Raw genomic sequence first — 13,294 nt, 5'->3', positions numbered from 1 at the left:
CAACCTTCCAATAAATTTCTATGACAACTCAATACTGAACCCTACGGTCTAAGGCTGGGATGCCATTAAAGCTCATGTGTGCGTAAATGCAGGCGTACCAATACTTTTAACAATATTGTGTCTTTTTTCTGAAGTCACTCCAGTCCAGTCTCCAGTGGCGGATGCTGTGTGCAGGAGAAAACCGACAACGGCTGGGAAGTGACGACCCAATAGAGTCTCTATGGGGCTTCTGTTGTCAGCTGTCTCTCCTTCACACGCCTACACAGAGGAGCCACCGCTGACAGCTCAGCGTGGGACTGGACCGGCTGCAGAAAAGGTATGTATAGCGATTTCTTCTTTACAGGGCTAGATAAGTGAGTTTTAGAATGTGGCTGCAAGTAGGTTTAGAGTTAGTTAGGTTTCAGGTGAACTGCTACTTAAATATTACACAAGCTTTAAAGTAAACAGGAGCCAACACAATACGTATGAATAAAGTCTGAGAAGTTATAGAGTCTTGATTTTATCCTGCATAATCGATCAACTTGGGTACATTCAGCCTGCCCATACATGGTTGGAATCTTGGCCCATTCCTGCTGAACCAGCCAAGATTCAAACCATCTATGGCTGGCCTAACATGTTCAGTGATTATCAAGTTTCCAGATGCTGTAGTCTGACTCGCACTTTGTGCATCTTTTATAAAAGCAAGCTGATACATGCATTTCCAGACATAAGATGCTACTGTATGTAAATAAGATGCAGGAAAACAAAATAGCTGTGTCCCTTCCTCACCCGCTATGTGACAGATACGGCTATGCTCATTTCAGACCAATTACACTTATACATAAATATAACTGTGCCAAGAGTGAACTCTCTGCACCCTGTAATGGGAGAAACCTTTTAGCAGGTCAGGGTGGCCTTCCCCAAGCTGCACCCAGATGTCAGTTTAGGGAAACCTGTGCTGAAAAAGTACTACTAGATTGGCCACTGCAAAATTATCCTATTGAAAATGCTACTTTTCTGGCTGAGGATGCACAAAAATTCAATACTTGAGGTGTAAAAATATAAACTTTTATGTGGATCAGAAGTTCTGGCAGTCCCCATATTTCGCTCAGTACAGGCCACTTGTAAACACTTCCTACAATGTAGAGACACTGCCTTGAAAAAGTATCCATACTCCTTGAAATTTTCCACATTTTTTTATGTAACAACCAAAAATGTAAATGCATTTTATTTGGGATTTTATGTGATAGACCAACACAAAGTGGAACATAATTGTAAAGTGGAAGGAAAATGATAAATGGATTTTCAATCTTTTTACAAATAAATATCTGAAAAGTGTAGCCTTGCATTTGTATTCAGCCCCCTTTACTCTGATACCCCTAACCAAACTAGAACCAATTTCCTTCAAAAGTCACTTAATTAGTAGAGTCCAACTGTGTGTAATTTAACCTCAGTATAAATACAGTTGTTCTGTGAAGCCCTCAGAGGTTTGTTAGAGAACCTTAGTGAACAAACAACTTAATGAAGGCCAAGGAACACACCAGACAGGTCAGGGTTGTGGAGAAGTTTAAAGCAAGGTTAAGTTATAAAAAATATATCCCTAGCTTTGAACAGCTCACGGAGCACTGTTCAATCCAACATCCAAAAATATAAAAAGAGGATGGCACAACTGAAAGCCTACCGAGACATGGCCATCCATCTAAATGGACAGGCCGGGCAAGGAGAGCAATAATCAGAGAAGCAGCCAAGAGGCCCATGGTGACTCTGGAGGAGCTGCAGAGATCCACAGCTCAGATGGGAGAACCTGTCCACAGGACAACTATTAGTCGTGCACCCCACAATTCTGGCCTTTATGGAAGAGTGGCAAGAAGAAAGCCATAAGAAGTCCTGTTTGCGAGAAGCCATGTGGGGGACACAGCAAACATGTGGAAGAAGGTGCTCTGGTCAGATGAGACCAACAATTAACTTTTTGGCCTAAAACCAAAACTCTATGTGGTGGAAAACTAACAGTGCACATCACCTTGAACACATCATCCCCACCATGAAACATGGTGGTGGCAACATCATGTTGTGGGGATGCTTTTCTTCAGCAGGGACAAGGAAGATGGTCAGAGTTGATGGGATGATGGATGGAGCCAAATACAGGGCAATCTTAGAAGAAAAGCTGTTAAGAGTCTGCAAAAGACTTGAGACTGGGCAGAGGTTTTACAACCCTAAACATACAGCCAGAGCTACAATGGAATGGATTAAATCAAAGCATATTGATGTGTTAGAATGGCCCAGTCCTAAATCCTATTGAGAGCCTGTGGCAAGACTTGAAATTTGCTGTTCACAGACGCTCTCCATCCAATCTGACAGAGCTTGAGCTATTTTGCAAAGAAGAATGGGCAAAAAATTCTCTCTCCAGATGTGCAAAGCTGGTAGAGACATCCCTAAAAAGACTTGCAGCTGTAATTGCAGCGAAAGGCGGTTCTACAAAGTAGGGTGGCCAAATACAAATGCACGCCACACTTTTCACATATTTTTTTGTAAAAAATTTTGAAAAACATTTATCATTTTTCTTCCCCTTCACAACTATATGCCACTTTGTGTTGGTCTATCATATAAAATCCCCAAAAAATACATTTACGTTTTTGGTTGTAACATGACAAAATGTGGAAAATTTCAAGGGGTATGAATACTTTAAGGCACTGTACGTGTGAAGAATGGAACCCTTTCTTTGCATTATGGCTACAGATCACAAAAACAGTCTGATGCATTATATTTGTCTAGGTTCACATCTACGTATTTTTGTTGTGTGCAAAAAAGACGTAGATGTGTGTACTACAAACCATTTACCATTATTCCTATAGGTCCTGGTCATCTATGCCAGTGGTCCTCAACCCTGGCCTACAGGGCCCACTAACAGGCCAGATTTTCAAGATAACTGAAATACATCCCAGGTGATATCATTTGCTGCCTGAGTGATTGCAGTACTCTAGTCTGCATCTCCCCAAGGTAATACCTAAAATCTGGCCTGTTAGTGGTCCCTGTAGGCCAGGGTTGAGGACCACTGATCTATGCGGTTTCCTGCAGTGCAATTTTGGAAAGATGCAGGGGCATTTTTAAAAACAAAACAGTGCATCTTTGGCTCCATAAACTTCAATGGAAGCGCATTAAAAATGTATAAAAAAGAGGCATGAACAAACTTTTTCATATTTAAAAAAAATATTAAATATATATATATATATATTTTTTTTTTTTTACCTAGGGTAGGAAAGGCGTTGGGTGGCTGCATTTTTACAAATCGTGAAAATGCATATTTTAGCATTGTCCTGTCTCCCCAGAAGGTGGCAGCACCAAGTGAAGGAAAGACATTGGGAAGTTGCTGACAACTCACAAGTGACAGGATCACTATGCAGGGCAGATAGAGAATACTCATTATTTTCCCCATGGTGTCGCTCCCCTTGCCAGCCCGGATGAGTGATGCCAAGCTCTGCAGAATCTCCTTAAGCCAGCCATAGACAGAGCGATTTTCAGTCAGTGATGATGGGGGAATCCTTCTTGTGGAGCCATTGTATTCTCCCGGTGGGGGGAAGCTGTCCCTGCTGGGAGAACACAGTGATGATTGCTAATGGCTACAAAAGCCACTGGCAATAATCGCATGTAAACTCCAACAGGCTGGTTGTACCCAAGTTTATCAACAGAGGTGACTGATAGACCACCTTGGGTCCATTCAGCCTGCCTATACGTGGTTCGAATCTTGGCCGGTTCCTGCTGAATTTTGATACTAATTTTTCATTAAAGCTCTATCCAAATTTCAGGATGTGATCTGGAAAACACAATCTCCGCATCCCACACCGTACAACTGGATTATGCCATTCCCTTTACATTGACAAAGAAAGGGCAGTGGAAAGTTCAGCTGAAATAACCCATTCAAATTATACAGTAAATTAGACCCTCACACTTCATAGTTGATTAAACTAAGTGGACTTCTAATGTCTGACCAACGTTGGTGTTTCCAGAGGACTCCTTGAAATAGAGCATCTGCTTATGATAATGTATTAGTAGAGTTTGTCCAGCACCTACCTGTGATTGCTCTTCTTATCTCAGTGGCTGCGGCTTCTCTCATCTCCAGGGAGGCCTGCTCACTGTACCAAGCTGTATGGGGGGTGCAGATCAGATTGGGAGCATCTTTCAAAGGACCCTGAGAGTATCTGCAAGGCATGACCAAGGTGGGCTAAATCATTAGAATTTCCTTACAGCAGCAAACATTAGGTTATTTACTTAGGGTTCGTTCACACTGGAACGCGGTGCAGGAAAGGCACATTCCGTGCACATTTCCCACACCACACCTAAATGCGCTGCCCTTGCAAGACATGCATGGGTGCCAATTGGTACAGCGCTGACAGCTGTTCCATGTGTTAGTAAAAAAAATTATTTGTTAGGACCAACTTGGCCCAAACTATCGTTCACTAAAACATGGGAGTAAGGTTTTAACTGAATAAGCGAAGACTGTAAGCTCATTTACTATGCACAGCTTCTCCAGATTTTTTCTGTTCCAGTTTTAGTAAACTCTCCTTCGTATTTTACTAACAGAAACACTTCCAAACACAAGTACAGTATGAATAAAACTATTCACTGAAGACCTCAACAGGATCCAATATTTTCAGACTGAACTAAAAAAATTAAAAGTATTTGTCTTGAAAATGCTACATTTCTGGCATTGCCTGCCCCCAGTACATTCTGAGTCAATGATGTAGATCAGGGGTCTCCAAACTTTTCACTTTGAGGGCCAAATTGTATATTTTACAGAGATTCGTGGGCTGAAAATAAATTTGTTATTTATTCATGACCCCGCAGCCTTGGAAGAGAAAAGAATTTGAAAGCCTGCCATCAGCAGGCCTAAATGGTGCACCGCTATCCTCTGCCCTCACCTAAATGCCGGAGTCTTGTGCACCAGGGCTAAAAATTCAGTGTGCATCTGCACTGTTACAACTGTATTCCTGTCAGAGCCGCCCCATACACCCGTTTCCCCATCAGAATCTCCCTATATATCTGTGTCCCCATCAGAGTCTCCCTTCACACTTTTGTGTCCTCATAAGAGCCTCCCAGCCCATTTGTGCCCCTGTTAGAGTCTTCCCATAAATGTGTCCCCATCAGAATCTTCCCTTACATCTGTGTCCCCATCAGAATCTTCCCTTACATCTGTGTCCCCATCAGAATCTTCCCTTACATCTGTGTCCCCATCAGAATCTTCCCTTACATCTGTGTCCCCATCAGAATCTTCCCTTACATCTGTGTCCCCATCAGACTCACCACACAGTTGTGTCCTCTTCAGGCTCTCCCTGTAAATGTGTGTCCCCATTAACACCCTCCTTGCACATTTGTGCCCCCCTCAGTGTCCTTGCCATGCATGTGTCCCTATCAGAGTCCCTGCCATACACTTGTGTCCCTATTCAAGTCCCTGCCATACACTTGAGTCGTTATCAGAGTCAACTCCCCACAAAATTTCCCTATTAGAGCCCCCTGCCCATTTGTGTCCCCATCAGAGCCCCCCTTCCCTTTTGTGCCCCCATCAGAGCCCCTCTGAACATCTGTTCTCCCATCAGAGCACCCCCCTGCACACTTGTGTCCCCATCAAAGTCCAACCATGTGCATTTGTGTCCCCCCATCAGTACTCCCCCTGTACTGTACAATTGTGTCCCCACCAGAGCACCCCCCCCCCCCCCCAGCACATTAACTTCCCCAGCAATCTCTCTGCACCACCTTATATTTACCATGTTCATCAGTGTCCATTACCGCTGTAGTGTAGTTGCTTTAGTGCAGACCTCCTGCACCTCCCGGCTCCAGCCCCACTGTTACACAGGCACACGGTATGTGAGATTACAGTGGTAAAGGTCACTGAATTTAACTGCGGAGCAGAAGCTGGGAGGTGCAGCAGGTCTGCACTGAAATAATATGTGCTTGGTTAGGTGCAGGACTTGCACTGCACACTGTCCTCAATGCAGAGCAAGTCCTTCAGCCCAAGCAAAGACCATCTCTGCAGTGAGTCTGATGACTATTTGTGGGCAAGAAAATAAAACGGTTGATGTGGCCAGCAGGTCGTACTTTGCATACCTCTGGTGTAGATCATCAATGCAGCAAATGATGCAGTAATATCTCCTGACTTTCATACATGTTCTGTATCAGTGATACCAAAACGATCAAAGCCACTAGATAAGCGTAGGCAGCTGAGCACAAAGGTAAAAATTAAAGCTTTCATATTACTCTTAGCACAGGTTCCTCTAATGTATGTGTTGTAGAGACAGGAACAGGCTCCATGGGTAACAATGTATGACAATGGGTGACAATGTACTGCTAGGCAATGACACCTAGCCCTACCTCCTGCCATAATGGTAGGCAATGACACCTAGCCCTACCTCCTGCCATAATGAATGGATGCCCATCTTCCTGACTCACATCTCTCTTCAATCAGTCAGAAGTCAGGCCAATGTAACACTGCAGCTGGGGATTCTGGTTTAAGTGAAGAGCAGTGTAAAAGCTGCATTAAATTTAGGCGTCACTTGAGCAGGGAAAGGGTTTTACATAGTTTAATTAGTAACAATCCAATGACCAACAATGAACAATTTACCTGTATGAAAAAAGTACAAGGGGGAGAAGCGGACTGTGCTGAGAAATACAGACACAGAAGAACTTCTATTTAGAGCAATGGTTCTCAACCTTGCAGAGACCAGGGCCTGTAAAATTCTTCCAAATCATTCAATACACCAATATTAAAAAAAAAAGTTTACACTCAAATATTAAAAGTAGAATTTAAAATTTAAAAAAGTTCAATTGTTTACTGAAATGCTGGAAGACTCTGGATGGGGCCGGGTGTCACTGTGTGGGGATTCTGGAGGGAGTTACAGGACTCAGCAGCAGACTTGATGGCCCTGTAGTTAATAAGGTTTCAGGAGGGAGCTGGAGGTAACGGGGGTTGCTTTGCAGGGGCACTCCTATTTAGGGTGGGAAACACTGATGGAGGTTGGTAGCACTATGGGTAAGCTGGAGCCTCCGCAGCAAGCTAAGAGACACTGCAGGGAACTGGGTGGTACTATGGGCACTGAGGGATATCAGGGGGTACTGTGGAAGTTAAGTGGCATTGGGGAACCTGGAAATCATGGTGAGAGATTAGAGGTTTTGCATGGCCCAGTGGTTAAAAAACTCTAGTAGTGGAGTACCCATACATTGCACCTCTAATTATCTACCCTGCAGGACATACAGACTGACTAGAAATAGTGGGTGCAGTATTTGCACTGGCGGGCACAAAAGAAAAACTACGTATCAGGTGTCTCCCTGATTTTGCCACACTCACATGAAAGGTTCAGTCTCATGTACATCTAAAGCAGCTCCTCTGATTCTTCCCTCCTTCAGAGCTTGAGCCAAAGACTTTTCATCCACCAGACCCCCGCGCGCAGTGTTTACTAGGAAGGCTCCTTGTCTCATCTGGAAAGAGAAAGATAGAAAAAGATCATATATGAATCTATTAGGAGAGCCTCTACATACCTGGGATATAGACATATAATATCAACTGTTACAAGACTGCATCTATTCTGTTTATCATATATTCACTTCTTAAAATAGGATAAATGGATGCAATGTTAAAGAGCAAGCAGCCATCAGAAAAGAAGTGTATCCCGCACTGGGGCCTATTCACACCAATGTGCTGTGGTAACATAGTAAAACACATGGTTTTACTGTAGCCCAAGGAAACACATCAAGTACAGTGTGATGTGTTGTAGTGCCATTGCTCGTGGCCGTGGTCATTTTGAATGGCACCCCAAGGCACGTGCATTATTAACCACAATGCACAGATGTGAACCACTGCTGTGCCTGGAAAAAATGCTGCAAGTCTGATTTGAATATTTTAGAGCTTTAGCAAGGGAATGGGCTGCTCCTTCACAATACATATAATGTGTGTTATGATGTGCATTGGTAAGCCAAGCCATTCAAACGAAAGCAAAGGTTGTGTTAATGTCCATTCAAAGTTAATGGCACCGCAGCACAGAGGTGCGAATGAGCCTTATAAAATATGGCTAGAACTACACAATTGGAATAAGCATGGCGGTACAGTTGGGTACATATATACACACGCTAGTATCATGTTTATGTACTGTGCAGCCTTTCTCTGGCAGCCTGATTTTCAGTTATTCAGCAAAAGGGCTCATGCACACTGCAGCTAAACAAAAGCTGCTTTTACAGGCGTTTGAGCTTTTGTTTCAGCGTGTACTTTTTTTGGGCTCTTTTGCATGCTTTTATTTGGCTTCTTTGAGCTCCTTTGAGATTTTTTGAGCATAAGTGAGTTTTTTTTTTGTTTTGAGCTTTTTCATGCTCTTTCTGCTCAAAAGCTCCTCTCAAAAACATTATTTTTTACCATACTGCAATTTGGTTGAACTGCCACTGAATTTCCTGTTACAAAGCAATCATATAGGCCCTATGAGCAAGGGCGCAAGGTGACGTGTAAAGTGTCCTATAACAGCAAAACAGGTAGCAAGATCTAGTGAATTTAGGTTGCTTTATTTTGCAAATTCTCAGTTTTGGATGGAGTCATGAGTTGGTGTCCCTTGGCCCGCATGTACATAGCATTATTGCCTTCTGTGAGTACTGCATAGGAAGGAGTGCTACAACACCGCTCCAACTATGATACAAAAACTGGTACAAAAGCACAGCATTTGAAAATAACCAACCTAATAGGTTGAATCCAGGTGGTTGCTGGGGAAGGGGAGTTCTGTGAAAACACATAACCAATCTAGTTACCTGTTTGATTGTGAAGTCATTAATGAGGTGATGGTTATGTTCATTCAGGTTACAGTGCAGAGACACACAGTCACTTTGGTAAAGCAAGTCTTGTAGTGTGTACACCCTCTGCACCCCCAGAGCCCGTTCTGTCCCATCTTGCAGGTACGGATCATAAAAGATAATACTGAAGCCAAACACTTTGGCTCGCACTGCTACGGCCTGTCCAACACGACCTGTGAGGAGACAAAAACATCAGATGATGACACTTATGAGACTTCTTCAAAACTGTAATTGGGAACTATCCAGGGTGCTCCTACCATGAGCTGCACACCCTTAACGCATAAACAAAATGGTCAACCTTATCTTTTTTAACAGGTAATCAACCTTCTTATTTGTTAAACAACCCATGTCTATAAAAAAAACAAAATACGGTGTATAAATATATATATGTAATCCTAAAAAAATATTTTCTTTGCATAAAGGTACATTCTGTCTAGACAATGTGTTTGAAAAATCACACAGAGCAGTCCCTTCTGTTGGTTCTAGAACATACCTGAGTTTACGACTCAGTTCAGATGATGATAATAATATGACAGTATCAAAATTAATTGAAGTGTGCGTCAGCCCCAAAACTTTTTCTGGCATTACATAGAATGGAAAAGGGCCAGATTGGTACTGCTATCGCAGGTTCCATTAGAGAGACTTCTCCTCACTTCCTGCCCTGGTTTACAAGACAGGAAGTGAGGGAAATTCTCCAACAGCAATAAAGACAAAGATAAAAAATGCTTTTCTTTAGTAGAGTAGAAGAATGCTAGAACCCATCAGATTGTTTTTCAGCATGTTTTATCATTGCAGATTTTCCCCTCACTTCCTGTCTTGTAACCAGTTGTCAGCAGGATAGGAAGGAAGAAAGAGAAAACCTCCCTGAGAAAGCCCCAGATAGGATTTCTAATTCTTCCCCACTCCATCCAAAAACAGAAATTTGACAACATACACTTTAAATACAACAATAACGACTGATCATTTGATGGAGTACAAAAGTATATGTTTTTATTATATTAAACACAAATGTTGATGAATATAGAAAAGTGAGGAAGGTCACGGTAGAGGAAAACAAAAGGGACGTGTCTTAACATTCAAAGAAGGAGAAGACTTTGCGGTCTCTTCCTTAGGCCAGCCATACACAGTTCGAACCATTAATGGGCAGGCTGAATACACCAAGTTGACCGATCGATTAACTTGGGTACAACCAGCCTGACAGATTCTCTTGCGATTATCACTGTCCTCTCCCGGCAGGGACAGCTTCCCCAGCCCTCCCCTGTCGGGAGCAGACAATGGCTCGGCAGGAGGGATTCCCCTGTCAGCAAGGTCTGTGTTGATGGGGGAATCATGCAAATTTCTTTCCTGCAACCCGTGGCAGCAGCATCCTTAATATTATCAAGTGCCAGTGTAAAGGAGGCATTGCAGTGGATTTACTAAAACTGGAGAGTGCAAAATCTGATGCAGCTCTGCATAGTAGCCAATTAGCTTCAAACTTCAGCTTGTTCAATTAAGCTTTGCCAAAAAAGCCTGGAAGCTGATTGGTTTCTTTGCAGAGCTGCACCAGACTTTGCACTCTTCAGTTTTAGTAAATCAACCCAGAGGCGGCTCTCTAATTAGGCCGGTAAGGCGGCCGCCGAAGGCCTCGCACTGAAAGGGGCCTCGCATCCTTCCCAAACTTTTTTTTTTTTTTTTTTTTTAGACCTGTCCCGACCTTCACCATGCGACACGCCAGGTCGCCGGGAGCCGCATCCGCAATCCACATTCCACACATTGCGGCGCAGCGGCGCTACGCGCTAGCGTAGTAGACTGTCAGTGTCTCTACTCTCTAGGCTGTCTGCATCATTCACTCCAGCCAGGCCCGGCCCCGCACGCACTCACATCGGTTTCTCTTGGCTGGCTGGGCTGCTGGCTGCACTGTCTCCGCCTCTTGCTCCTTCATTCAACCAATCATGGTCGGGGATTGCGATGACGTCATAACGTGATGTCACGTAACCCCACCCCTGCATTCTCCCGGCTTCGGTACCATGAGGACTCCTTGCAGAGAACAGCAGACGAGAAGAAGAAGACGAAAGGTAAGTACTGGAGTCTGGAGCTGTGTGACTGACTGCAAAAACAAGGCCTGTAGTGTCCTGTCCAAGAGGCAGCCAGCCCGCCGCCGGCCCCGCAGTGACTAGTACTGTGTCCTACTGTCAGTCCTGACTCCTGTCATCCTTATTCTGAATCTGAATTAATAAATTAAATAATACCTTACCATTCAGGCTGGCTTGAATTTAAAAGGCTATATGGGAAACGAAACGCTATGCAACTGAAAAAAATGAGATGAAAAAAAAAAAAATAATAAAAAAGTGCTCAGTCTCAGTGCTTCTGCTTCATGTATCATGCCACTAGTTCTTCTCTTATGACAACCAAATGGTATGGTTTTTTTCTTTCTTTAAATAAGTGCTCTGTGCTGCTAAGTCAGATAGATTCCTCACAATTTATTTTTTATCCAGTGCATCCACTCAGTGCTCCCCTCTCAATCCCCCCCAAGTTCTCACTGTACAATTCAGAGCCGGTTCATACTGATGCGGCTGTGGCGATCGCATGTAATGTCGGAGCGCACTGCTCCTTCATTACATGTGATCGGCTGTGCGGTGCGAGTTTAGCCATACACTTTGTATGGCTAAATTCGCACCGCAGTCGCAGAAAACACGCAGAGGAGGCATTTTTGCAGCCGCATCAGGATCGGATCGCACAGCGGTTCACACTTGTGCGATCCGATCCTGTGCGAACTGCAAGATCGCACTGTGATATGCGATCAAACTGGGGGTGTCGTTAAGATTACATTGACACCCCCAGCGTATTGCATATGGCAGTGTGAACTGCCGGGGTGCGTGTGCGATGCGGGAACAGGCTGCGAATTCGCAGCCTTCCCGCATCGCACAAGTGTGAACCGGGCCTCAAGGGAAAAACGCCTGTCACAGTGTCACAGCATTAGCCTCGGTTCACACTGATGCGAACTCGCAGCCTGTTCCCGCATCGCACACGCACCCCCGGCAATTCACACTGCCATATGCGATACGCTGGGGGTGTCATTTAAATGTTAACATCACCCCCAGTTTGATCGCATATCGCAGTGCGATCTTGCACTTCGCACAGGATCGGATTGCACAAGTGTGAACCGCTGTGCGATCCGATCCTGATGCGGCTCCAAAAAAGGATCCTGTGCGAGTTTGCTGCGGGTGCGGTGCGAATTTAGCCATACACTTTGTATGGCTAAACTCGCACCGCACAGCCAATCGCATGTAATGAAGGAGCAGTGCGCTCCGACATTACATGCGAACCCGGCACTCGCATGAGTGTGAACCGGGGCTCAATAAGGTGCCAGATCCCAGATGAATGGTGTGTAGACTGCCTGCACTTATAAAGGGGGTAACATGTTCTGGAGCTGAAGTGGTTAAAAGAGTTTAGTGAATTGTTAATTTTTTTAAAAACCAATAAAAAAAGGCTGCAGAGACGTTATTAATCCAGTTTGGTGTGTCCAGTATTCTTTGTATATTTGGAGTATATGCCACCTACCGTCCCGTTACATCACTTCTGCTTTGAACACAAAACATGTCGTCACTTTGACACCTGCGATTCATGAAGTGTATCCATATTTTTGAGCAAACTCTGTGTGTGTGTGTGTGTAAATATATATATAAAAATAAAGTATATCAGACGGGGTTTCTCTTTTCCCCCCTATCTTTTACCACTTGCTGACCAGCCATCCAAAACATATACTGCAGGTTGGCAGATTCCCGCAAAATGATGTGCCCATATGTCGCTTTGCAGGAGCGCACGCACCCATTTGCTAGAGCAGAGGGGAAGCTGATCTTTGAATAAAATAACTGGAAGGTACCTCACTATGGAGATCTCCTTTTTTATACCCATGGGGGGAGCTATGTAAGAGGCACCGTGACCCAAGGACTTGACTGAGAGCCATGTTTATGCCACGGTCTTATCTTCAGCAGAAGTTCTGCAAGTCCTTGGGTCACGGTGCCTCTTACATAGCTCCCCCCATGGGTATAAAAAAGGAGATCTCCATAGTGAGGTACCTTCCAGTTATTTTATTCAAAGATCAGCTTCCCCTCTGCCCTAACAAATGGGTGCGTGCACTCCTGCAAAGCGACATATGGGCACATCATTTTGCGGGAATCTGCCAACCTGCAGTATATGTTTTGGTGGCTGGTCAGCAAGTGGTAAAAGATAGGGGGGAAAAGAGAAACCCCGTCTGATATACTTTATTTTTATATATATATTTACACACACACACAGAGTTTGCTCAAAAATATGGATACACTTCATGAATCGCAGGTGTCAAAGTGACGACATGTTTTGCGTTCAAAGCAGAAGTGATGTAACAGGGGACGGTAGGTGGCATTACATATACTCCAAATATACAAAGAATACTGGACGCACCAAACTGGATTAATGTCTGCAGCCTTTTTTTTATTGTTTTTTACAAATATAAACAATTAACAATTCACTAAGT

At 43.9% G+C, this 13,294-nt stretch overlaps 1 protein-coding gene across 1 annotated transcript in view; it reads right to left on the bottom strand.

Annotated features, from left to right (window-relative positions):
• Window positions 1-13,294, bottom strand: part of CTBP2 (C-terminal binding protein 2) — a 107,998-nt gene that overhangs the window by 20,042 nt on the left and 74,662 nt on the right. Inside the window, exons 5-7 of the mRNA XM_082269383.1 lie at window positions 8,758-8,972; window positions 7,316-7,446; window positions 4,048-4,175 (exon numbers count right to left, since the gene is read on the bottom strand). Of these exons, the coding sequence (XP_082125509.1) occupies window positions 4,048-4,175; window positions 7,316-7,446; window positions 8,758-8,972 (474 nt within the window). The remainder of the gene's footprint in view (window positions 1-4,047; window positions 4,176-7,315; window positions 7,447-8,757; window positions 8,973-13,294) is intronic.

This window comes from Pelophylax lessonae, assembly GCF_965119305.1.
Source record: "Pelophylax lessonae genome assembly, chromosome: 9".
Taxonomy (NCBI): Eukaryota; Metazoa; Chordata; class Amphibia; order Anura; family Ranidae; genus Pelophylax; species Pelophylax lessonae.
Note: the sequence above shows the minus strand (reverse complement) of the source record. Positions and strands in the feature narration are given on the sequence as shown.